Source organism: Armigeres subalbatus, chromosome 2, assembly GCF_024139115.2.
Source record: "Armigeres subalbatus isolate Guangzhou_Male chromosome 2, GZ_Asu_2, whole genome shotgun sequence".
NCBI lineage: Eukaryota > Metazoa > Arthropoda > Insecta > Diptera > Culicidae > Armigeres > Armigeres subalbatus.
The window spans coordinates 220,884,506-220,909,582 of record NC_085140.1 but is presented as its reverse complement, the minus strand read 5'-3'; the positions used below and the strand labels follow the sequence as shown (position 1 = coordinate 220,909,582).

Here is a 25,077-nt window from a genome sequence, read left to right as displayed (position 1 = left end):
TCAAATGCCGAAAACATCGCATATAAAAATACATGAGGAAAATTCCGCGGACCAAATTCCCGAGGTGTGAGGCTACCTTGGTCCGCGGATTTTTCCCCATGTATTTTTACATTTGCGATGTTTTCGGTATTTGGGCACGGAAAATCAAAATCCCGGCCCCATTTCCCGCCGAAGATTTTCCCGAGGTGTAAGGTAGTCTTAAAGGCTACCTTAAGGCAGCTTCACACCTCGGGAATTTGGTCCGCGGATTTTTTCCCCATGTGTTTTTGCATATGCGATGTTTTCGGGATTTGGGCACGGAAAATTAAAATCCCGGCCCCATTTAAAATGCACGGGGACCAAAATCCTGCAGAAAATTTTCCCGAGGTGTAAGGTAGCCTTACACCTCGGGAATTTGGTCCGCGGATTTTTTCCCCATGTGTTTTTGCATATGCGATATTTTCGGAATTTGGGCACGGAAAATAAAAATCCCGGCCCCCTTTAAAATACACGGGGATCAAATTCCGGCGGAAATTTTTCCGAGGTGTAAGGCAGCCTTAAAATGCACGAGGACCAAAATCCAACGGAAAATTTTTCCGATGTGTAAAGGCTACCTTACACCTCGGGAAAATTTTCCGCCGGATTTTGGGCCCCATGCATTTTAAATGGGGCCGGGATTTTGATTTCGCATGCCCAAATCCCGAAAACATCGCATATGTAAAAATGCATGGGGAAAAAATCCGCGAACCAAATTCCCGAGGTGTGAGGCTACCATTAAGATAGCCTCACACCTCGGGAATTTGGTTCGCGAATTTTTTCCCCATGTATTTTTACATATGCGATGTTTTCGGAATTTGGACACGGAAAACCAAAATCCCGGCCCCATTTAAAATACACGGGACCAAAATCCGCTGGAAAATTTTCCCGAGGTGTGAGGCAGCCTTAAGATAGCCTCACACCTTGGAAATATTTATTTATTTATTTATTCAATTATACTTGTAGAGTAAGAGCTAACCTATTATGGTCCGCGGAATTTTTCTTCATGTATTTTTGAACATGCAATGTTTTCGGGATTTGAGCACGGAAAATCAAAATCCCGGCCCATTTAAAATGCACGGGGACCGAAATCCGGCGATTGATTTTGAATAATCAATTATGTATAAATCTATCTTTTTTTTGTTTCCAAAGGAATCTTGCAGTTGAATACGGCTAGGTGTTGGAGGTTGGTATTGACGGGTTATGGGCATTCGAAAATTGAATCCATTTGTTTTGATTACTCAAGTAGGTATTTATAAAGTCGTGTTTCGCTTATACACATATGTTAAGTATAAATAAATCTCTCGGATTAAAATGAAATCAGGATTATATGGTTAAATCACTCAAATATAAGTTGGCCTCCAATTTGAATCGAAGCCACATGCGGTATCCGAGTCGGAATCGCCAGGATTTTCGGATTCAGTATCTTGATTTTCCGACAACATCCCTATTGGAGCTCGTGTTTGACTAGGTGTCGTTGGTACACTCTGACTACAATGATCGCTAGCTGGGTCGTACTCTGCATCTCTTTTAGGGCGACGTTTTTTCACAGATCCATACTTGGGAGGCGGCATGACACCATCCTCGTGCTAAAATGTAAAAGGCGTGTTAGAGCGATTGCTTTCAAAGGTAACTTTGTATCCACTTACAGGTATGTTGTCAGCAGATCCCCAGCTTTTGTGCAGTTTTTCAAAGTACGTCGAATTGGGAGGAGCGCTAGTTCTCATATTCGGAGGGAGGCGCGTCGCATTGGTCCCAACTCCCAAAAAGTTGCTGAAGGCTTCGGTCGTTTTCTTCACTCGAACGTTCAGAGAGCCAATCCTCAGGAATCCCGAGTCTTTTTCTGTGAAATTAATAACTAATAAGAACATGTTTGCGGAGTTTATAATAGTACTAATTTCCAACTTCATTCTAAGCCACTTTTTAGTCTGTATTTTGCTTCAAGTTAACTCTAATACTATCGACAGACATATGATTTCCGCACAATGATTTTCGTATCACGTTGTACGCGTACAGTGACAAGATGACACACATCTTTTCTTTCCAGCACCGTTGTATCTTTTTGTCAGCTTGTTTTGAAACTGTTTCTACCGCTTTCTAAAACTATATGTTTCATCAAAATGTATAAAAATCATAAACTGTTACTATAGTTTTTATGAGTATTACACAATATTTACCCATATTTTTTGAATAAATTGTAAATTCGCGTCAGCAGTTCATTCATCGATATGAAAACATAATAGTTTTCCAATTCTTCGTATAGGTATTTTAGCAGAAATATGCGAGTTCTTGTAAATATTCCGCAGGGCAATTATTTCTGCGGACGTTAGTCACTCTGTTCTATGGTTTGGGGTGATTTCAGTGCAAACGGCACTGATCGTTTAACTCATTTGGACATTTTGAAAAATAAAGCCAGCACCGTTAAATTGGCTCATAGCTCCAATTTCAAATTTGTCCAAAACAACGGTAAAAAACATTCTACCCATCTAAAAAAGTAGATGCTGACTAATGAAAAATCAAAGATCCCGCGTTCTTCCCAATCCCTAGACCTCATTCCAATTAAAACTTATGGGATCCTTGCACAAAATGTTCAAAATCACACGATACAGAAATTTTTATTTTGTTTGTAAACCTTTTATTTACATTTTTTACAGCAAACAATAAGCCATTTCAATCGATAGAATGACACTAACATTCATAGAATGACAGTTGGCCCATGCAGCATAAGAACAATGTTTTAGTCCCATATAAATTTAAAATGCAAATTAAAAATAGTTCCGGGGCTTCAAAAAATCTGAAAAATTGGCTTAGGCTCTGTTTTTTATACTGATTCTGATTCTACATATATATACCACTAAACAACCCAATTGTAGAAAATGGGGTTTAAGAAGGATTATTTTGCCAATGTTGCGAAAAATATCACCCGGAATTGCAAAAAAACGATTTTTACTCAGTCAGCTTGCAAATGTTTGTTTTTATTTCATGTGTTAAACGGCGTTTTTGACATTTCAAACAACAAATTATGTTCTGTTTCGTACAATACAACGGTCGAAGGGCAGGGTACGGAAATCATCGTGCTATCGTGATACCAGCGTGATTCTGGGTGACAGACATATGATTTTATGCTGTACAGTGATATTGGTATCATATATGTGTCACAAGTATAACTAATTCAAACTTTCAATAAAACGTGATGATGCACATGTGCTCGCAAAAAATAAAAGATATTGCACCGCTCATAAAAAAAATCTACTCCTCCGTTTGTTTTTAGTCGGAAGAAAAATGAGCGCCAACCATTGCATAAGAAAGACATAACGTGGGGCATCGAAATACGTACCTCAGTATATGAAAAAGAGAAAATTGAAAACGAATGCAAATGCAAAGTATCAAAATTCGTACAGCTATTTTTTTTTTAACTAAATATATAAATTGAAGCTGACTAATTGACTAAACTACCACTATAAAAAGTTGACGAACCTTAAAAAGCAATGCCTTTGATTTATATTCCGCTTATCTTACTCTATTAATCGCAATTTGCAATTTAACCGCACTTAATTTTGGTGCAACTATGTTCTACACGCATAAAAATGGCGCCAGAAACTATGGCTTTGGTGAGTGGTGATTTGTTTTTGATTTATCTTGTTTTATTTTCAAAGCCTACTTTTCATCTCAATGGTTTAAAAGCTTACGGTCAAGTATATGAACAGGATAAGATATATTATTTGTAAATTAATTACTTTAAATCCCTTATAGGGGATAATTTATTGATATTAATTGATAAATCACCTATAATTTATTGATCAAGTATCAAGTAAGTATACAAAAATACTTATTGTTATTCAGATATATACAGAACAAAGGCCTCGGGAATTTGGTCCACGGATTTTTCCCCATGTACTTTTACATATGCGATGTTTTCGGGATTTGAGCATGGAAAATCAAAATCCCGGCCTCATTTATAATGCACGGGGACCAAATTCCGGCGGAAAATTTTCCCGAGGTGTAAGGTAGCCTTAAGGTAGCCTTTAAGTTGTGGCTGTATTGTCGTAAATGTCTATGAATGAAGTTAGAAAAAAGTTATTTAACTTTTATAATATTGACCTTGAGATAAATATGTATGGTCAATATTTATCTCTAGAATTTTTTTTTCATGGCTTCTCCAAACAAGCAAATAAACAAAACAAAAGCTTTTATCGACTTTTTAGGGCCACCTTCATTTGCAGGAGCTTAAAAACAGTTTGAGATAAGTAAAGTTTTGTTGAAATTCAATTAACACTAGCCGTTCAATAGCTGCAAAATATTTTTGTTTAAGTTAGCGAATGCTGCTCCGCGCATTAGAACTGAAAATTGTTGCAACTATACAACTATATATATTAATATAACTTTACTAAAAATAAGCCAATTCCTAAAACAAAAACCATGAGAGGAAAAAAAATAACTTTACCTAAGATATGAGCAGTGTTGTTTTCTCCGCAAAAATATGCACAAAGCCACATGGAAATCACCTAATCAAGAAACGGAAAACCAAATCGACCACGTAATATTCGACGGTAAATTCTTCTCCGACATTTCGAACGTCCACACTTACCGCAGTGCTAATATTGAATCCGACCACTACCTCATTGCAGTATGCCTGCGCTCAAAAAACTACGCGTCGTTCGTCGCTGCAAAACATTGGGCAGTTAGAAAACGGTAGAGTAACCCACGACTACACGCAACAGCTGGAAGTGGCACTCCCAATGGAAGAGCAGTTAGGCACAGCTTCTCTTAAAGATGGCTGGAAAGATATTATATCCGCCATTGGAAGCAACGCAATCGCTGCACTAGGCATAGTGCCCCCCGATTTAAGGAAACGACTGTTCTGACGGCGAATGTGAGCAGTTAGTGGAAGCAGGCTTGTAAAATGTCATCTGCATGTCATTTGACTAATTTGTTCATAACTTTCTTCGGAAGCCAAATTTACTTCAAAATTTTAGATGCACGCATAACGCTTGAGTAGTGCTATATTTTTGTCCAAAGGTACATTGCTCTAAATATAACATCTGAGGCTAGAGAGTGAAATCTCTCCAAAATGTCACGTGTCATTTGACATAATGTCATTTGAATGACATTTTGCCTCCCACGCCCCAGATTACATATTTACAGCAATGTCTTGTTAGACAAAGTTGTACCCACATTTAAGCGCTATAAGTTTGCCATACTTGATAGTTGATAGCTAACTACTGAAAAAAGTTCTGGGAAAATTATGAAAAAGAATGCAAATGACATTTTACAACACTGACTGGAAGAGTAGAATGCAGCATGGGCAACATAGCACGAGGGCGAACGAGGCACGATACAAACGGGCGCGGAACAGACAAAACTCAATTTTCCGGAGAAAAAAAAGCGCCAGCAGGAAGATCGAGACCTTGAAGAGATGGAGCAACTGAAGCACGCTAATAACGCACGAAAGTTCTATAAGAATCTTTTTGTATCAACAGATACAAAACACTGAAGAAGTGTTCAAGTAGAAAACGAAGTACGTATCTTTTCATACAAAGTGATTATAGTGGAAGTAAATGGAATAGTGAAGTCTTTTAACTCTGTAATATTTCCCCTAATACGCTCAATAATAATTAATCATTCTATAAGAAGTTGAACCGTTCACGTAAGGGCCACGTGCCGCAGCCTTATATGTGTAAGGACACAAACCGGAACCTGCTAACGAACGAGCGTGAGGTGATCCAAAGGTGGCGACAGCACTAAGAAGAGTACATGAATGGCGATGTAGCATACAACGGTGGTGGTATGGTAATGAACCTGGGATCACGCCCGCAAGACATACGTCTTCTAGTGCCGGATCTTCAGGAAATCCAGAAGGAGATCGACCGGCTGAAAAACAACAAAGCCCCTGGGGTTGTCCAACTACCAGGAGACCTGTTTAAACACGGTAGTAAGGCACTGCCTTGAACGCTGCACTGGGTAATTACCGAGGTTTAGGAGGATAAGATTCTGCTGCAGGAGTGGATAGAAGGCGTTGTGTACCTCATCTACAAAAACGGCGATAAGCTGGATTATAGCAACTACCACGCAATCGCATTATTGAACGCCACCTACAAGTACAAGTACCAGGCGAAATCTATTCAACGACATCAAAGCCGCATATGATGCAATTGATTGGGACCAGCTATAGCAGCTAACGCACGAACATGGATTTCCGAATAACCTGATACGGCTGATCAAGGCAACGATAGATTGGATGATGTGCGTAGTTCGAGTTTCAGGGGCATTCACGAGTCTCTTCGAAACGCGCAGACAAGGTGATGGTCTTTCGTGCCTGTTATTCAACATCGCGTTGGAGGGAGTAATGCGAAGGGAAGGGATTGGTACGAGTGGTACGATCACGTAGTCCGTCCAGTTATTTGGTTTTGCCGATGACCTTGATATTTCGGCATGTAATCGGACGTCGAAGATAGAGTACGGATGGCAACAAAAAATTGGTTCGAAAAAAAACTACAAAGAAGTACAGTTCAATCTGATATATGTTATACAAAGAGTTGTCCTTAGTCTTCAAACTTAGACTAATGAATATTAGCATTTGGTCCGTGGTTCGCCGTGCGGCGCAGCTTAGTCTTCCTGGTATGACGTGACCGCTGTACGGCTCTGCCACATCGATTTTCGGAGTGCTGCTTATGGTCGTGCTTATGAGTTGCTTCGTGTGTTTGGCCTTACAATCTCCTTTTGTATACAATGGAGCTCAGTAGATCACAACATTCTATGACAGTTTTCGAAACATTTTCATCTTTGTTTGCTTGAAAAAATACAAGGCCAGTACTGCCTGTTTCGACGGCATTTTGTAAGCAATGTTGGAGTGAAAGTGTATGTGCCACAATTCTAAGGATTTTCACATAAAGTCATAATTCTGTGAAAGCATTATTATTCTGATAGAAAAGTATTGAAGTCATTCCAATTTTTTAGTTGCCACCCGTTACATGAAGAGGAAGAGAGGACAATGTTAGCCATCCAACAAGAGTTTGTATCGGTGGTGATGAGATCGAGGTTGTTGAGGAATTTGTGTACTTGGGCTCACTGGTAACACGACACGAGACCTGGGTGATGCTTGTGGAGGTCTAACTCGCACTGGGTGCAGATGGCGGACGCAGGCTTGACAAAACTCCTCACACTCGCTAGAGTCAAATAAAATCATCATCAGCAAAATGCTGCCTTCGCATCCTCACAATTGAGTGGAGCGTAAAAAAGCAGAGGTACAGAAAAACAGAGTGAGGGAAAGCAAAATAAAAACACATGTGAGTGAGGCGTCGGGCGAAAGAGCACTCACTGAGCCTCCGGAGCGACGCTTTGTATGTGAAAAAAATCTTGGAGGCTGTTTTGAGTGTGAGTGTGAGTGAGTTACGCACCACAAGAAAAAGATGAACAGATCGACTCGCTCTTGTTTTGCGACGCACAAGCTCGGGTTTAATGATGCACAATGTTGTGAGTTTTGATGCTTATTTCTGCTCCTCAAAAAAAAACTCTTGCTCTTGCTCATTTTCTACTTGGCGAGGAGTTTTTGGCAAGCCTGGGCGGACGGTACGTGGAGGAACGATGGACGTCCACACCACGAAAATCGGACGACTGCTGTGGGCCGGGCATGTAGTCAGAATGTCGAACAATAATCCGGTGAAAATGGTTCTCCGCAACGATCAGACGAGTACAAGAAGGCGAGGTGCGCAGCGCGCAAGGTGGATCGATCAGATGAGAAATGATTTGCGCAGACTGCGTGGCTAGCCAGCCATGGATCAAGCTGAATGGAGACGACTGCTATGTACTGCACAATCCACTCCGGACTTAGACTGAATATATAATATAGTTAATATAGGTGAACTAGGAATTAGAAGCAGTCTAAAAATGTATCTATAATCATCGTCTAGTAGAAATATAAAATTGGTATTCGCATGGTAGATTTTTATTAAAATTGGTTTATTTTTCGTAATGTTATGCCGATTTCACGTACGCCAAAAAAATACTTATCTCAACCTTTTTCAAACACTTGTATAAACGTTTAAACCTTTGCAAACATGTTTTTACTTGGAGAATAGAGTGCATCAAATACATTTTATGAAATTTATATCAAATATATTACTTACGATCTTTTAAACCATTCACTTTACCTGTATGCTTTTTCCTGGCCTTGATTTCTATAAAACGTTGGAAATAGAGAAAATATTAATACGTTCTATTTTATCACTGCATCCTTAAAAGTGTTAGCCCATTTCGGAATGAGTTTTGACTTAAACTTAAAACCAAGGTAAAAACTGTTAAAAAAATAACTACTTGGAGCCGTTTTCAAAATTTAAACCAATGTTATGTGTAAGGAAAAAAGACAAATTCCGTTTCCATAGTTTATTTCTACTCTATCGTATTTCAACCAATTTATTTGTTTTTAGTATGATTAGTTTCTGTATGTTTCTAGTGATGTAAAAAAATCAAGTCATATGGATCTAATTCAATAAAGTGGGTGCTGTAAAATAGATCTTCTCCTTATACATGCACCATTCGTTATTGGGTTAATGACTTTTAATACATCTTTACAAATGTTAGACTAGTCTACGGAGGAAATAAAAATATACATACGCGAAAAATGGTTAGTATTGATGATACATTCATCACATATTTACTAATTAGGCTTTCAAAACATGCATTTCGAAAACTTTGGAAATTCAAATCACATGGGTATTAGAATGGAGTATCAGGATCATTTTTCCAAATCAATATTTTTTCGGATCCACATGTGGTCCCAAATAACTTGTGCTTACTTTTACAAAATGTATTGGATTAGAAGGTGTTTGTTTAACTATCTATAAATTGCCAACATTTAAACACTGCAGTGCAGCCTTAATGACATTTAGCATTGCATTCGCTACTCTTCCGTTTTACAAGCAGAATGCTGTTACAATAAGCGACTGACATCGTTACGTGGCATGAACATCTTTACGCTTTCACTTTGTACGTAGGGGAGAACAGTGCATAATATACCCCCGGGGCAAAATGACCTCACTCATAAAATCTGCTGTAGGACATTTATGAACGAATATTACCATTACCATTCATAATTAGTTATTCATTATTGAGCTCCATTGGAAAAATGAGCAAAATCCCTTCATATTCACTTAAATTTAACGATTTCCGATTCTTCCACCTCATCCGTGAGATTGTAGTTCAATCCATTAAGAAAAAATAAACCATTCGTTCACCATTATTTTACATGCAATTGGGCCATTTTACACCACCATTCGGGCGTTTGCCGAAGGCCTATTTTTTAAACATTTTTAGAAAGTTATGAAAACCTTATTGTTTTGAATAGGAGATCATTGTGAATGTAGCTGGTTTTGAAAATTTCGCACCTACACGTTGAAATGGTACGGTATTCTTGTTTATATTAGTGAAAACATCGAAAAAGCTTAAGGGGTGCATTTTGGACCGTTCTCCCCTACCACCTATCACTTACTACTATGCAAAATGAACCATAACTGCTGTCCTCGAACTGTGCACCGCAACAAAAAGCATTGTGGCGACTTAAGCGCGATATGTAATGTTGCAATGCATTGATCGATAACTGGAACACTTCGATATGGCATTTGGATCAAACGGGCGGAGGATAATGACAATTATGGTAATATGGTTACGTTCTCATAATTATGTATGAACAATGTTTGTTTTCATAATTCTACAATAGTATTTAAATGATATAATTGGCATAAAATGTGCTCATGTCATAAGTAGATCACTTTGTCTTTCGTTGTAATATTCTGAGATGGTTAAATTATTCATAATATGTTGATATATCAGTCGTATTTGCAAACCGACAATTCAATCCTAGCTGTGTTTTTATTTTATTTTTCAATTTTTGAGCAGGTTATGGACATAATAAGCCCAAGTTCAATATATAAATTTAAAAAAAAATTATAGTTACCAATGGATTATTTTATTATTAATAATTAATTATAATAAATAATTTCAGTCCTCATGATTTAGTAAACATTTTTGAATCAGTATGACGAATGGTATAAGACAAAATTTCATGAAAAACAGTACCACTCCACTTGCTTGAAGTCCTCGAAACTTATGTTTATGTATTTCGATGTGATTAGGTCTAGGTCTAATATTGATTGTAGTGCACCCCAGTCTTTTACATTGATACTCTACATAGTGTGCAATCTATAGACGCTACAGCACTTTTATCGTAACTTAATGTTGATTACGTCTCCTAAAGGATGTAAGATTATTTTGTTTACAAGCTCTTAAGTTCCAGCCAGCCTCTACGGTACCCTTTGTTCAGTACGAGATTATATAGCCAAATTACCATTTTTGGATGCTTATGGAAGTGCAAAATATTTCCAATTCGAAAATTTTCTACACCAGATCAGGAATCGAAGCCAGCCACCTTCAGCATGATCTTGTAGCTAGTAACTGCCAATCTTAGCGCACGACTGTTGATTGCAACTCAAGAATAGTTTGGATGACTCAGAATATCCCTTACAATATATTTTGAACCTTCCAAGAGGTGGAATAAATATAATTGAATGCATATCGAAGCTTCAAGCAACAAAAAATTATATTTTAGCTGCTGTAGATCTCAAGTTCCGAACTAAAAGACTGTTTGGATGATCCAGTATATCCCAAAACTATCTTACGATATCTGTTGAAATTCCCATGAAACGTAGCGAACATAATTGAATATATATTTCGAAGCTTTGACTAACAAAAAAAGCTTTCTAACAGCTGTAGATCTGAAACCCCGAACTCAAGGACAGTTTGGATGACCCTCAATATTCCAAAAATATTGTACGATACCTGTTACCTTTCGAACGATGTAATTGACATAATTGAATGCATCTCAAAGCTTTGAGTAACGAAAAAAGCTATCTAGCAGCTGTAGATCTCAAGTCCCGAACTCAAAGATAGTTTGGATGACCCACAATATCCCAAAACTACCTTACGATATCTGTTGAACCTTCCAGGAGATGGAATGGATATAATTGAAAGCATATTGAAGCTTTGAGTAACGAAAAAAGTTTTTCCAGCGGCTGTAGATCTCAATTCCCGAGCTCAAGGACAGTTTATATGGATAGTTTGGATGGCCCTAGGCCTGTTTTTGTGTATTACGGGTACTTTACGGATACGTTCGAATAAAAATCTTACATTTCGCTGCCATTACACTTAATATTTTCTATTTACGAACTTCACCGTGTTCAGGACGTTCTAGGATGTCGTAAGGCCTTGATATCCCATGCATGATATTTTTCCCTGACAGGGGAGTTGATTTTAAACAACTTTGCTGAAGACAGTAATCACTTCTATCCATCGTGCGATTTTTTACATCCATTTTTCTTTTGTGGTCATATATGACCTCTTGGATCTGAAAGTGTTAAAGCTGATGCATTCGTAAACAAACGGTCAGAAAACCGTTTTATGAAAACCAATAATAGTACAATATCACGTGGACTATTTATTACACTATTTCTATATCCAAAAATTGATGAAAATATTGAAACCTATTCGTGAGCCCGTTAATAATGCGAGTAGTAACCCAAGACAGGTGGTATCCGTTATGCAAAATGTCATCATCGGGGAACATTATACATACTATGAATAATAATTACGGTGAAAGTTCGTTAATTGAACTCGCGGTTAACACGGTGCGACGTTTAAAACCGATTATATTCCACAAACTGGTAGTCACATTGCACAAAGCTTCTAATTAAGCGTGTTCTTGAAACGTCCTGGCTTATCAAGAATGTCTGAACAAAGACTGATTAAAATTCATGCGTTCCTGCGTTGAAATTATGAATAAGGTTGAAAGGCATGAATGAATTTAAAAAAAAAGGTGCCACAAGCAGCGTTTAAAATTAAACTCGCGGAATGCTAAACAATGTTCTATGCAAACATGTACACACTTATGAAAGAAACAGGTAGGATGGAAAGATCAAAAACGGTAACTAAATAGGGAAACCAAAAAGTGTAGAATTAAAAGGTGTACGCTAGGGCGAAAAGGTAAATGGATACAACACAGATAAACTTGCCTCCAGGATCCAATGCTCCACGTAGAACTACCACTGCTTAGCAGCTGAAGCCTCATCGCCTGAATTTCTGTGGATTTTTTTTTGTTATTTTTCATTTACCACCACCATAGTTTTGGTGAAATATTTAATCGATGTACCGGGCGAGCGGGATTTGGTATAGAAATATAAGAAAAAGATTGATATTTTAGAGTATAGATTAGCAAATACAAAAAAAAAACAACACTCACAAACAACTATTCATTTATTCGTGGCAAGCCATTATGCATTCTAATAAAACTAAATAATGCTCAATTCGATAATGATTGTTAAAAATTCAGCGTCACAATGGTATGCTTGTAGTAATTCTCAACATTGTAACATTAATATACACGCATCTGCTTCTCATTTGTTTTGGTATGCATCTATTGAAACATAAATAAAAAATGATATGAGATCCACTGCTTTGTGCTATGTATATACAGAGTGCTTCGTAGAGAAGCATGGGTGTGGCATTGCTGTTAATTGTTTCATGGTTATTGAACACACATCCCAGGCTTACAGATGCCCTCCCATTTTTTGGTCGCCAAAGTGGATAAGAACTGAAAACGGCATCGATAACAAGTGCTACTAGTTGTATGCTGAACAATTTTGTTAATGCTATCTTGATTGGAAAAGTTCCACCGGAAAAAAGAATTGTGAAAACTAATTTACACTGTAATTAGCTTTCTTTACAAACGGTTCTTGATCATATCGTCCAATATGCATAAAACATATTATCATATATATTAACAGATCATTTAATGGGAATCAACGATCATATGCATATATATCTTTTTTCCAGTTTTTCCTACTAAAAAAATACTGCATTGCGATTCAGTGAGATTTGTCACATGTTCCATCGTATTTTGACCAAGGGCCTCATACGCCTGTCACTGGCGAACAAAGCTCGTGTACTCTGCATCGAAGCTTAGAACCGGTGTTAGGGCGCAATCGTTAATGTGAACATTTTTATATTCGGTTAGTTACTGCAAATAAATTCTTTTTCGAGTCCCTATAATCAAGCAGGTATCTCAAGCATACCACATCGTTATATTGCTGCATGATTGAGTGTTTAATTTTGATAAAATATCGAAAACAAAAGTGTGCATAAAAATTGCCTCGCCATAACAAAAAGGTGGTAGATAGGGATTCAGTGCTCCGCTTCTGCTGGCTGGTTATTACGTCGTTTTTGTCATTACGTCGAACTGATTACGTTTTACACAATTTCATTTTGGCGACAAAATCCCAATTACGTCACTTTTTGTTACACAAAACTGATGTAATAATACATGCGATTTACGACGGCGATGATGTGCATCAATTATGATGTGATATTACAAATTTTTTTTACTGTGTGGAAACTGTTACAGCATTTTGTAGGCTTTTGAATGCCATTTCCAGCGTACCATGGTTTTGAAAATCAGATCTAATTTGATTTGTGTTATACTAGTATACAATTACATAAATTTACTCACTAGCGCCGAAAACACAAAAAACTTTCTGTTCAAACGGCAATGCAAAAACACATGAAACTACGGGCGGCACCAATATCAGTATAAAATGTTGCGAATGTCCACAATTGCCTTCGGCCAATCAGCTCCTATCTCCCCTACAATTACTGACTTCTAATTGGGTTTTGAACGTCCCTTAGAACATCTATTCTATGGTATGGAATTTTGTCGAAAAATCACGTTTCTTTAGGCAAGACCCGAGACTGCTTATTTGGATTATTTCCTGCAGTACTTCAATTTCATTAAATTACATTCAGTGTTATGCTTTGTCGAAAACGTTGATGACTACCCTAGCAAAGTCTGAAAACATAATGAGAGCATATAGAAAACATATTTTGATTTTGACATCAAATTGAAATCATAATTTGTTTTCATATATGAATCATCATGATTGATAATATATTTTAGTCTTATTTTGCTGTAGATTTCTAAATTGTATGATCTGACATCAAACAGTGTACTTATTTTGTAATCGGAACCAATATCAAATTTAGTTTTCGATTTGCTCTCATCGATAGCAGGACCGGTAACTTTTAAATCATAACTCACTAGTTACACAATCAAAAAATTTGTACACATGATCAATAAAAAAACTACCTACTAGGTTAACGGTACCAATAATGGGGGTATTAGTAGATCCACAAAAGAAAATATTTTTTTAAAGCCGCTAATTATGGGAAATTTAAAGCTTTATTATCTTGGCTATAAGATACATATGCTAACAAAAATGAGATTGATGTTATTTAGCACTAGCAGACCCGACGAACTTCGTTTCGCCTAAAATTAATTTATGCTTTTATTAGTTCTCGAGTTATGCATAAATTTCTGGTTAATTTGTAATGGAGCCCCCTTTTCCAGAAAAGGGAAGAGTTTCAAACCACCACAGAAACATATCTTTCCTATCAAAACCTCCACATGCCACATTTGGTCCCATTTACTTGATTGATTCTCGAGTTATGCTGAAATTGGTGTTGCATTTGTATGGGAGCCCTCCTTTCCATAGCGGGGAGGGGTCTCGAACCATCTTAAGAACCTTCCCCGGCCCCGAAAACCTCTGCATACAAGTTTTCACGCCGATTGGTTCAGTAGTTTCCGAGTCTATAAGGTTCAGACAGACAGAAATTCATTTTTATGTATATAAGAAGATAAGAAGATTAACAACTATCAAATATTGCTTGCACCACTAATTGATACACTGTTCCTTTAGTGGTGGTAAAAATTAATTTTGATTCCCATAGTGGTGCTATCCATCGATTTCTTATGAGACTCGACACTATTGGTACAGTAGCACCACTATAGGTGCAAGGGAGTCCATTTTATTAAGAAAAATGATTGTTCTCAATAGTTTTTCAAGCAAAATCTTACGATAAGTAGCATTTAACAGAATATCGTAAACAATCGTAAAGTGTATAATTATGATAAATCTCTTAAAAGCACCACTACTTCCACTATTGGTGCTACTTCCACTAAGGGTACGGTTACCCTATGCCGGAAAATGTATATAAGAATTTAATTTGACATTGAAAAACCGCAACATATTCCAAATGATTCGAATTGAAATTGTCACACCAACTGATGCTGAATTCACTAGCAATTAAGTTTAATTTATTAGGGCCGTCGAAAATAGCATTTGGCTTTAGTGATGAACTTAATGTTAAAATTAAAAAATCACTTAAATGAAGAAGAAAAAAAGCCTTTGGCTTGATGTATACCACGAATATATGCATTATCTAAAACAAAACAGTTACGTACTGCCCCTATTCGCATAAGCGTCCCATGTCAATTTTCTTTAACTTGACTAATATGCCGTTGAATTTTCATGTAGTAAATATATTTATTTTTTGTGCAAAAGTGTATCAAAATCTGGAATGTGACTGTTATGCGAAAAAATAGCAAGATGGGACAACACAAATGGATTTTGATTTTCAAATTTCTAGAACAAAGCCAATTATTTTATTAGTTTTTCTTAAAGATCTTAAAGTCTTAAAGTCTTTCTTAAAGATCAGAGGTCATTTTAGGCTTATTTCTGGAAGAAAATCAAAATCGTCAAAAATCGACATGGGACTCTTATGCGTATCGCGACAGCGTAGGTATTCGTCAATTGTAGTTGAGGCGATTTTAGAAAGTACAAAGGAAATTATTGGGTTTATAACTATACAAAGTAGTTTAAATTTTAGATATTGTTAGTAATGATCTGTGAGTTCCTATTAGAATATGCGATAAAAATCTGTTTTGAACAATACCGTTAATTCGTATTCCAACCATATGCATAGCTTTCAATGTAGTTCTTTCAAATATGTTACATCATAGAAATGTTTTACCGAAATAAAAAAGAGGTAAGCATAGTTCAAATGAAAATATAAAACACAGAGCATATGAACAGGTTCATATATTTTATGTATATATAGAAAATATATATTTCTACCAGCGAACATACGGTGTGGAGCAAAACAGATATTTTATCAACATTAAATGCAATAATGAATATGATTTTTAGATTCCATACGTATATTTGTATATGTTTACAAAAATAAATGACAAAGTTTAACATAGTTAAAATATTCCGAAAAAAAAACATTTAGAAGAAAAATGCTACATGCCTAAATTAAAAAAAAACTACAAAACTTCTGAATATTGAAACGCACTTAAACAAAACACTAATTCGATAAATAACACTATAAATAAATGCAGAATACAACAGGGCGTCAACTTGACATGCAATCAATAGGCGGTTAGTGATGCGTCTTCTTGCGTCGAAAAAAGCTTTGATTAGTTTTGTCCGTTCTGCGCAAGTTTCCAGCGCTGCCGCTAATGAGGCTCATCGTGTCAGGGGGATGAGCGATCATGCTACTGCGATGGCCGATAGCATCGGCCCGGGAAATGTTAGTGTCAAGCGATAGTTGTTCCGGCGTGATCATCGTAAGCATTGAGTGCGTGCGTTGCAGTTCAACTCCCGTCGAGGTGGAAGGACGTTGGCGGCGGGTTTTCTTACGCATAAAAGTGCCGCCTCGTGTAAGCGGCGAAAGAAGTTTTTTCGACGGAAGAGAATGGAACCGCTCGTTCACTACAAACATCGGATCATACTCACTGCTGTAGGTGGATGCCGACACCGTTGTCATTTGTTTCTGATACTCCAGAGGTTTCTTTCCGCTCCAATCGAGCAGGTCACGGTCCGCTTCTAGAAGTCAGATGGAAATGAAGAAGGAAACAAGACATCAATCAGTACGATATAAATGGAATCAATCAAACGAGTTGATTACCAATAAAAGTGTTTTGACTAATCCCTTCAAGCTCTGGCTGAAACCCATTCATAATTAAAAACAGCCAATGAATCGGCTGTGTTCGTAGAAACACATCTTTCACAGAACCGGTTCAGAAAAAGTCATCAAGAAAATTTGAATATTCTCCACGTATGTACAAGGCCGTTCCGTCAGAGCTGCAAATGAACGATTTATTTGTTGATCGATGATCCATCCATAGAAATATGATATCTTAATTTGATAATCATCTCTAAAGCGACGCGTTGCTTTAGATATCTAAACTTTCACGGTTACCTTGAGGTTGCCATACAAAGAACACTAAGTGTTAGGCTATGTGACTTAGATGTTATTTTTTCTGATGGTTGCATCAGTAGATTCAGTCAATATAGAGTCTAGACACTGACACGCCCTCAACATTGAGATCATGTATGTAATATACCATATTATACAGTATTGGACAAAACAGATGCAACAAGTTAGATATCAAACTAACATGAAAATTTCTTCAAAATATTTATTTCCAAAAATCCGAATAGAACTATTTTTACCAGGTGTAACATGTAACATGCACACATGAGCCATAATTTGATAAATTACAGCTCACGGACGCTTGTCAACAAAAGCGTCATTTTGCGTTGGACAAACAAAACGGAACTTCGCGGTTTCTTTATTTATTTGTAAAATTTAGAAAATTAAAGCCACAAATTAGTCATTTTACATCAATAGTATTACATTTCAGTCATCTCCGGTCATTAAACGTTATTTGTTTCAATATTTATCTAAATGTCGATTCATAAAGTGACCAGATAAATTTTGTGTGAGCGCGAGACAAGAAAAAGTTCATAATTTAATATGTTTTGGAAATGCGCTTTAAGCAAATTTTTCATTTTCTCAGAACTTGTATATTACCAAGGTTTAGTATGCTAACTGTTCGATAAACGGCAACTCATTACAGAAGTCAAAGCTTTCTTCAAACGTTGAATGTGCAGCGCAATGTAGCTGTCATTGAGTTTCACATCGTTTTGAAGTTTGGCAGTGTTCTGTCCGATAACTGTAAAACAGGTGCAACTATCGAATTGCAGTTAAAAAAAATGTTGAACGTATAGTGTACATAATATTGTTAGAATATTCTTTTTTAGTGGCAATATAAGTAATAGTATCAAATCACGAAAATTATTTTCTGAATTACCTAAATAACTCTTTCTAAATTACCTAACAAAAGTAGATACTGTGATAAGGAATTAATTATATCAATTATTTCAAAGTCTATTCTGGTCGAAGTTTCCGTCTGCAGGAATATGCTCCAAGGTTTTTGTTCCAATTTATTTCCAAACGGGTGAAACTGAATAGATTTTGGCCCAGAATATCAAAAATCCTGTTCCATTTCATATTACTTGGTGACCAGGACCCGGCCTAAAATTTCCCCTAAATATGAGGCTACCTTGAACACAATTCATTTTTTTAGCATCAAGTTTTTCAACGTAACTGTCGCAACTAACTAACTAACGAATTTTGGTCGTTCCGTGTCGAAATCCAAGCAATCACGCATCACGAAATACACGGATGCAAAATCTTCTTACAATATTCCAAAGGTCAGAAGGCCAGTCTACCAACAATCATGTTCAAATCTCAATAATCGAAGCCTCATGCGCGAGCTAACTCGATTGCGATCTGTAGGCAGAGCATTGCACACAGAATTGCATCGTTTCGCTCATCTGCCGAAAAATGATTTCGCTCCAAAAAGCATCGAACCCCAACCAAAGAGTATTTTATGTTTAGGTATGGATTTACTATCCATTGTGTTAAGCATCGAAGGAGAACACGTTTTAATCATGCAATGATGCAAATTGTGAGTCGAAACATGAACGATTCTCTGGGCCACGAGTCGGATGGGGTTTGACTCGCGCTTGATTTGAATCGTGAATCAGTGGATCTATGATCCATATGATTGCTTTACAAAACGTTTGCTTTAGTCAAAATTATATATGTATTCCAAAAATTTAATATATATTTTTTTGAAGATACTGAGAAATGACTAATTGTGTATTCTATTTTTCTCTATTTCGCGGGACTTTATCTTGAAATAAGTTAAATGCGGGACGTTACGCGGGACGTCTGGTCAGATTACTATTCAGCAAGTATTGCTTAAAAAATAGCTGTCCATTAGGAAAATCGTTCTCAACAGTCTGTGATTTCAAAATTGAATGAGAGGTATTGCAGATTTACAAGAAGGAATGCTAAAAAACAGATTTGTGACCAACATCGTGCGCTAAAATCGACAAAATCATGAGTTTGTGTCAAATTCCGTTTAACAAGAAAGATTGTAATCAATCAAAGAGATGGGTGTTCTTGAGATGAATTTCAGTTGCATATGTTTTGTTCAATACAGTGGCGTAGTCAGAAAATTGGGTAGGAGGGGGGGGCATTTTTGTGAATTGCCTTTGATGAAGCAATTTCAATGTTTCAACTTTGAAATTGAGCAATGAGCATGTATTTTGTCCAACTTTACGTCCCGTGTCGTTAAAATACAATGATACAGAATATTTGCGTTTTTCCAACTTTTTTCTAGCAAATAAATAATGAGCGCAATGGATTGTTCTCCAATTTTTACAAATATTTAAAACAGAGTTGTCTTAACCGATATAGTGTAACATTATCACTGTACTATTAGAATGCTTACATATAATCTCGCTCTGTTTTTAAGAATGGAGGATTTATATTCTATTTTCAAGCATATTGAAATATTTATTTGGGAAACTGCAGTTGACTACATATTTGAAAAAGTTTTCAAAGGAAAAAATGTTTTTTCCTGTTTTTAACGGCTTTCAAAAATTAAAACTGCTGTAAAAAGCACATTTCTTAACCGATTCCTTTGCAACAACCCGGGCAGAAGCCATGAACAGAATAACAAAACATGATATGAACTTGATTGATATAAGAGATAAAAGAACAGGCAACAATATCAAAAAATTGCACAGAAATATCATTTAAATATCAAGATATGCTATGGATAAGAACAAACTAATGGCATTGATATCGATCACTTATTACAAATAACTTATCTTGATATCCTCATGATATTTTAGTGCCAAATTTTGATATTGTCATCTGATCTTTTATCTCTTAAATCAATTATGTCCATATCTCATTTAACTATCTTATCAACATTTGATATTATTGAGCTATTTTCGTCTACTCGGGAAGTTGCATTCGATCTGAATGGATACCAGATTTTGATTCATTTTGGATTTTGGTCTATCCTTTGTACGGTTGCAGAATTATTCCAGAATCCGTTGAGGTCAGTTGTCCCCGGATAAAGTGACCATTTTCAAATTTAGCTCAAAACAGGTCGTGTGAGATCTCGAACTTCATGATTTCACAAAACAATGATCAAAATGATATTTTCAGCGTTGCTGGACCACTCGGGCTCAACCAGGCCACAATCCGAGGGACCCTCGGGATGGCCATTTCCTAAATTGAGTCAAAATAGGTCGCGTGACACCTAAAACTTAATGATTTCACAAAGAAATAATAGGAATAATATTTTTAAGGTTCCTGGGCAGCTCGGGTGATTCCTAAATTGAACCAAAACAGGTCGTGTGGCACCTCAAACTTCATGATTGCACAAAACAATAATGGGAATGATATGTTTGGGGTTCCTAGGCTAAATCGGCCACAATACAGGGGACCTCCAGAATGACCATTTCCTATATTAAGTCAAAATAGGTCGTCTTACACCTCAAACTACAGGATTTCACAAAACACTGATAAGAATAATATTTTAAGAGGTTCCTGGGTCACTTGAGTTCAATCTGGTCACATCGGCACAATCCAGAGGACAGTTTGGGCATTTTATAAATTGAGTCAATGCTCGTCGTGTAACACCTCAAACTTCATGATTTCACAATGCAATTTAGGATTCCTGGGCTACTTGGGTTTATAATCTGGTACAAAAGTGACACAATCCGTCACATCCGCTTCAATTTAAAGAACCTACGGAATGGTTCTAAATTGAGTCAAAACAGGTCGTGTGACACCGCTTCATGGTTTTACAAAGCAATGGTGGGAATGATATTTTTAGGGTTTCTTGGCAACTTAGGTTCAATTCGACTAAACTTTGTTTGATTTTTATTTTCATTTGGTAGGTTTCACGCAGCTAATGGGGTCAAATGGCCTAAAAGCCACAAAAACAGAATTTATTTCGTTGTTTCGTGAAATCATATAGTATGAGGTGACACACGTAATATTTAGTTTGAATTAAAAAAATGTCCATCATTGTTTTGGGAAATCATGAAGTTTGGGGTGTCGCATGACCTATTTTGACTAAATTTAGGAAATGAGCATTCCCTGGATTGTTGCCGGATTGAACCCGAGTGGCCCTGAAACCCTGAAAATATATTTCTGATCATTGTTTTGTGAAATCATGAAGTTTGATGTGTCACACGACTCAATTTAGGAAATGGCCATTCCGGAATCCGGAGGTCACCTGGATTCTTGTCGGATTGAACCTGTGGGGCCCAAGAACCCTGACGATACAATTCCGATCATTATTTCGTAAAATGATGAAGTTTGAGGTGTCGCATGACCTATTTTGGCTGAATTTAAGAAATGGCCATTCCGTAGGTCCCCGGCTTGTGGTCGGATTAAGCCCGAGCGGCCCAGGACCCTGAACATATTATTCTCATCATTGACATTAACATTTTGAGGGTGTATTGAAAATACATTCATTAAATTTGAAATAAGTTCATTTAATTCCACAGCTTGATATAACTTTAAAGATACGTATTTTCACCTTAAAGAAATGCTCGTCTTCAATGTCTCGTACTTGACTCGTACAAATCAGAACAGTACTAACTCGCGTTTTAAACAGGTGATAACATGACGGAAATGATTTAATGTTTACTCCCAATATTTCTGCTGTTTGTGAAAATTACAGGAGTAGCCCCAAAAGTCCCCTAAATAAATAAAACTAACAGGTGACAGCACGACTACATATTTGGAAATTTTCGCTTATTAATCACACCGATCTGATACGCTTATTAATTTGCATGAGGAAATACATAAAGGTGCAAGCGTTTGTCCACACCTGCATCTTAAAAAAAATGTTTAAAGAATTTTCGAATTTTGATTAGTAGACCTTATTTGTTAATATCTTGAATTTTGAGTAAGGAAGGACCATGTATTTACTATATATTCTATTTAGCATTTTTTTAATTGTCTGAAAGTTTGAACGAAACTTTTCTTATAAAAATTTGACTCTTGGGGCTAAAAGATCAAAATTTTTGGATGTTTCATTCAAACCTAAAACCCCCCAACCCCCGTGGTTACACCAATGAATCGCACATTTTACTGCACGACTCTAAAGAACGTTATTGTAGTAACTCCTAGTGAAAGTTTATGTGTAAAACTATGTGAAGCATGATCGTGTTTATACTATTGTTTACTGTGTGATCATGTTGAATTCTACAAAGGAAGTGACGTCAAATACAGACACACTCACAATCTCAATCCGCCGAAGTGAGACATATTTCTCTTTCAATACGTTTTCATGCATGAGAATGGCAAACAACAGCGGCGTTTTGTGGCGGGTCTGATCAGAAGCGGTACTACCTATCAATCAATTTTTATTTTCTTCTTTCCTACTACTGAACAGTGAGGAAGGAATGATTTATCGCACCATTGCGATGATGTCGGTTTTCAACGTCTTGTCACCTGAAGTGATTAGGATTGATTTATTTAATTAAATCAAATTCACACACATATCATTTCGGGGACAAATCATCAACCTTGAACGATTTCCTTTGCAAAAGATAACATTTAAAAATCCACCTAGCGGTGCTGATGGCTTTCTCGTGCATCATAAATTTTACTGGAAAGCTTATAAAAAAGGTGCAAATAGCATAAGGCAGATTTCATTATTTCCATTGATACATATATTTTCTTTGCATATTTAAAAAAAATATTTTTCAAGAGCTCCAGAACGCAATGGCCGATTGAGCCAAATTAAAATAGAGAAAAAATAGATTCCAAACCGCGACAAATGCAACTTGTTGCGAGAAAATTCGGATGATATTAAGTACCAAAAATGTGCCTCAAATTTTACAGACAACCCTACATACACACATACAGACATCAGCTCAATTCATCCAGCTGAGTCGATTAGTTCATAACGCTATGGGTTTCTAGGCCTTCTATACAAAGTTCGGTTTTGGTGTAATCCTAAAGCTTTTACGCACTCACTGTAGTGTACGAGAAAGACAAAAAACGATATACTTACTGTAGACGTTGCATAGAAGTTCAAATATGTCGTTCCGGCCAAATTGCATCGCAATGTGTAGAGCAGTGTAACCCTAAGGAGCAAAATAATAATAACAATAATTAATATTGAGTATCTTTCTGTGGAGAGTCAAGAAATTTCAATTAAAGCGAAGCTTTGTACATTCAAACCGAATAATCAGTTTATATACCTACAAGGTAAAATCACAAATGCGCATCGAAATGCGAAACCACCGAAACGAAAGAGTTAAATGCGGAAAATTATGGCGTGAATAATTGAAATATTTAAAATAGCGAAATATTCTGGTAGGGGTTGGATTGTAAGAATGAGTTACACATCTCGAATAGTGAGGCATATGAATTGAGGTGTTCGGAATAATTTGATTGACAGCTGACGGTGGCATGTCACCGTGCCTTCTCACAATTTGGGTAGGAAATGCTTTGTTCTCTGATTTGATGATGTTCTCTGATATAAACTCGGGGAAAGATGTAAAGGGTTGACTTAAGGAACATTATTCTTTGCTTAGCTTTCGAATGAAACTATATATTACTAAGGTGCATGTACACGGTCGTGTTCGGGATCAAACAGCAGATATTGCAATTCAAAAGTTCAAGAGACAATTGTGAAGTAACCTGAAAATAGCATTTTGTGGTAATGTGATCTATTGCTACTATTTCGCGATTGTTCCACACCGTTTCTTTTCTTTTTTTACTCGCGTAACATTCTCAACAAATATATTGACGAATCAGTTTAATCACCATTGAGCTATTTGTCAGTCATCAACTGTTCAAATAGGACGAGTCATTATGTATCATAAAAAGGATTGGCATCCAGGTCATATCTCAGAGCAACGGAAACCCTAACAAATAAAGAGGAGTTGTAATGAAAATTGGATCTCAAGAAGTTTGATGAAGTTTTTTTTTGGTTATTTTTGACAGCGAAATAAAATTTCCATAACGAATTTATTTTATTTCGTCAACCAACGTAGACTAGGTAGTAGATTTACATATACAATATAGAATAATAGAAATTTTCAATGAAAAATTAGAATACTGTCAATAAACAAAACAGGGTAAAAGCAGTAAATAACATTTCTCTACACATGTAAAATTTCTATAAACAATAAAAAAGTTGCAAAAATTTAAAATTTCCGTAAATAAATTAATATTAGCAATGAGCAAATATAAAATTTTCCACAAAATAAACATTTTTTCTTACAAACATCATAACATCAATAGCTATTAAGTAGGAAGAAGATTTATTAATTTTATCGATGTTTTGCAAGTTTTCACAGTAGCTCATATCAACATCACTGGCTGCTGCTGGTCAATGATTGCTTGCACACGATGCTATCGACGAAGCGACGTGCAGATTGTTGAAACCGGCAACGTGGTGCGTTACTGGGGGGAAATTTTTCACTTTGTTCACTTGCTTATATGTATATATCTTCCCCAAATTATTGCTGTGTGATCAAATCATCATACCATCGCGTAGATTTTGTACCTGATTGATATTGATTTATTTAAGAAAATATTGTTTTTTTCAATGAAAAACTTGGATTTCTCCAAGGAAAATTCTTCTTTTATAATAGCAGTTCTTATCTTATAAAGGAACTAATATATTTTTGTTCCGTGGGAAATTCTCTATGGTTATTGTAAATTTTGCATAATTTAGGGAAACTTTATATTTATGAATCGCCTCTACCCTTATTTATTGGCAATTTTTTATTTTTTATGGAAAATTTCTAATGTTTTAGGAGGAGTTCTTATTCTAGTCGTTTTTCTTGGATCCATGGGGTTCTCACGCGATCTATACCGACCTCAAAGCGGCGTTTGATAAGGTTTATTATGATATCTTGCTCAGCAGATTCACAATGCTCGGAATATCTCACGACACGCTCTCCTAGTTTGAAACAAATCTCATTGATCGCACGG

The 25,077-nt window shown here is 36.4% G+C and overlaps 1 protein-coding gene across 1 annotated transcript in view; it reads right to left on the bottom strand.

The window, feature by feature from the left end:
* Positions 1–1,247: 1,247 nt before the first annotated feature.
* Positions 1,248–25,077, bottom strand: part of LOC134211691 (uncharacterized) — a 30,599-nt gene continuing 6,769 nt past the window's right edge. Inside the window, exons 2-6 of the mRNA XM_062688823.1 lie at positions 23,144–23,216; positions 16,695–16,784; positions 8,166–8,192; positions 1,665–1,858; positions 1,248–1,604 (exon numbers count right to left, since the gene is read on the bottom strand). Coding sequence (XP_062544807.1) covers positions 1,359–1,604; positions 1,665–1,858; positions 8,166–8,192; positions 16,695–16,784; positions 23,144–23,192 — 606 coding nt within the window. The 5' untranslated portion in view covers positions 23,193–23,216 and the 3' untranslated portion in view covers positions 1,248–1,358. The remainder of the gene's footprint in view (positions 1,605–1,664; positions 1,859–8,165; positions 8,193–16,694; positions 16,785–23,143; positions 23,217–25,077) is intronic.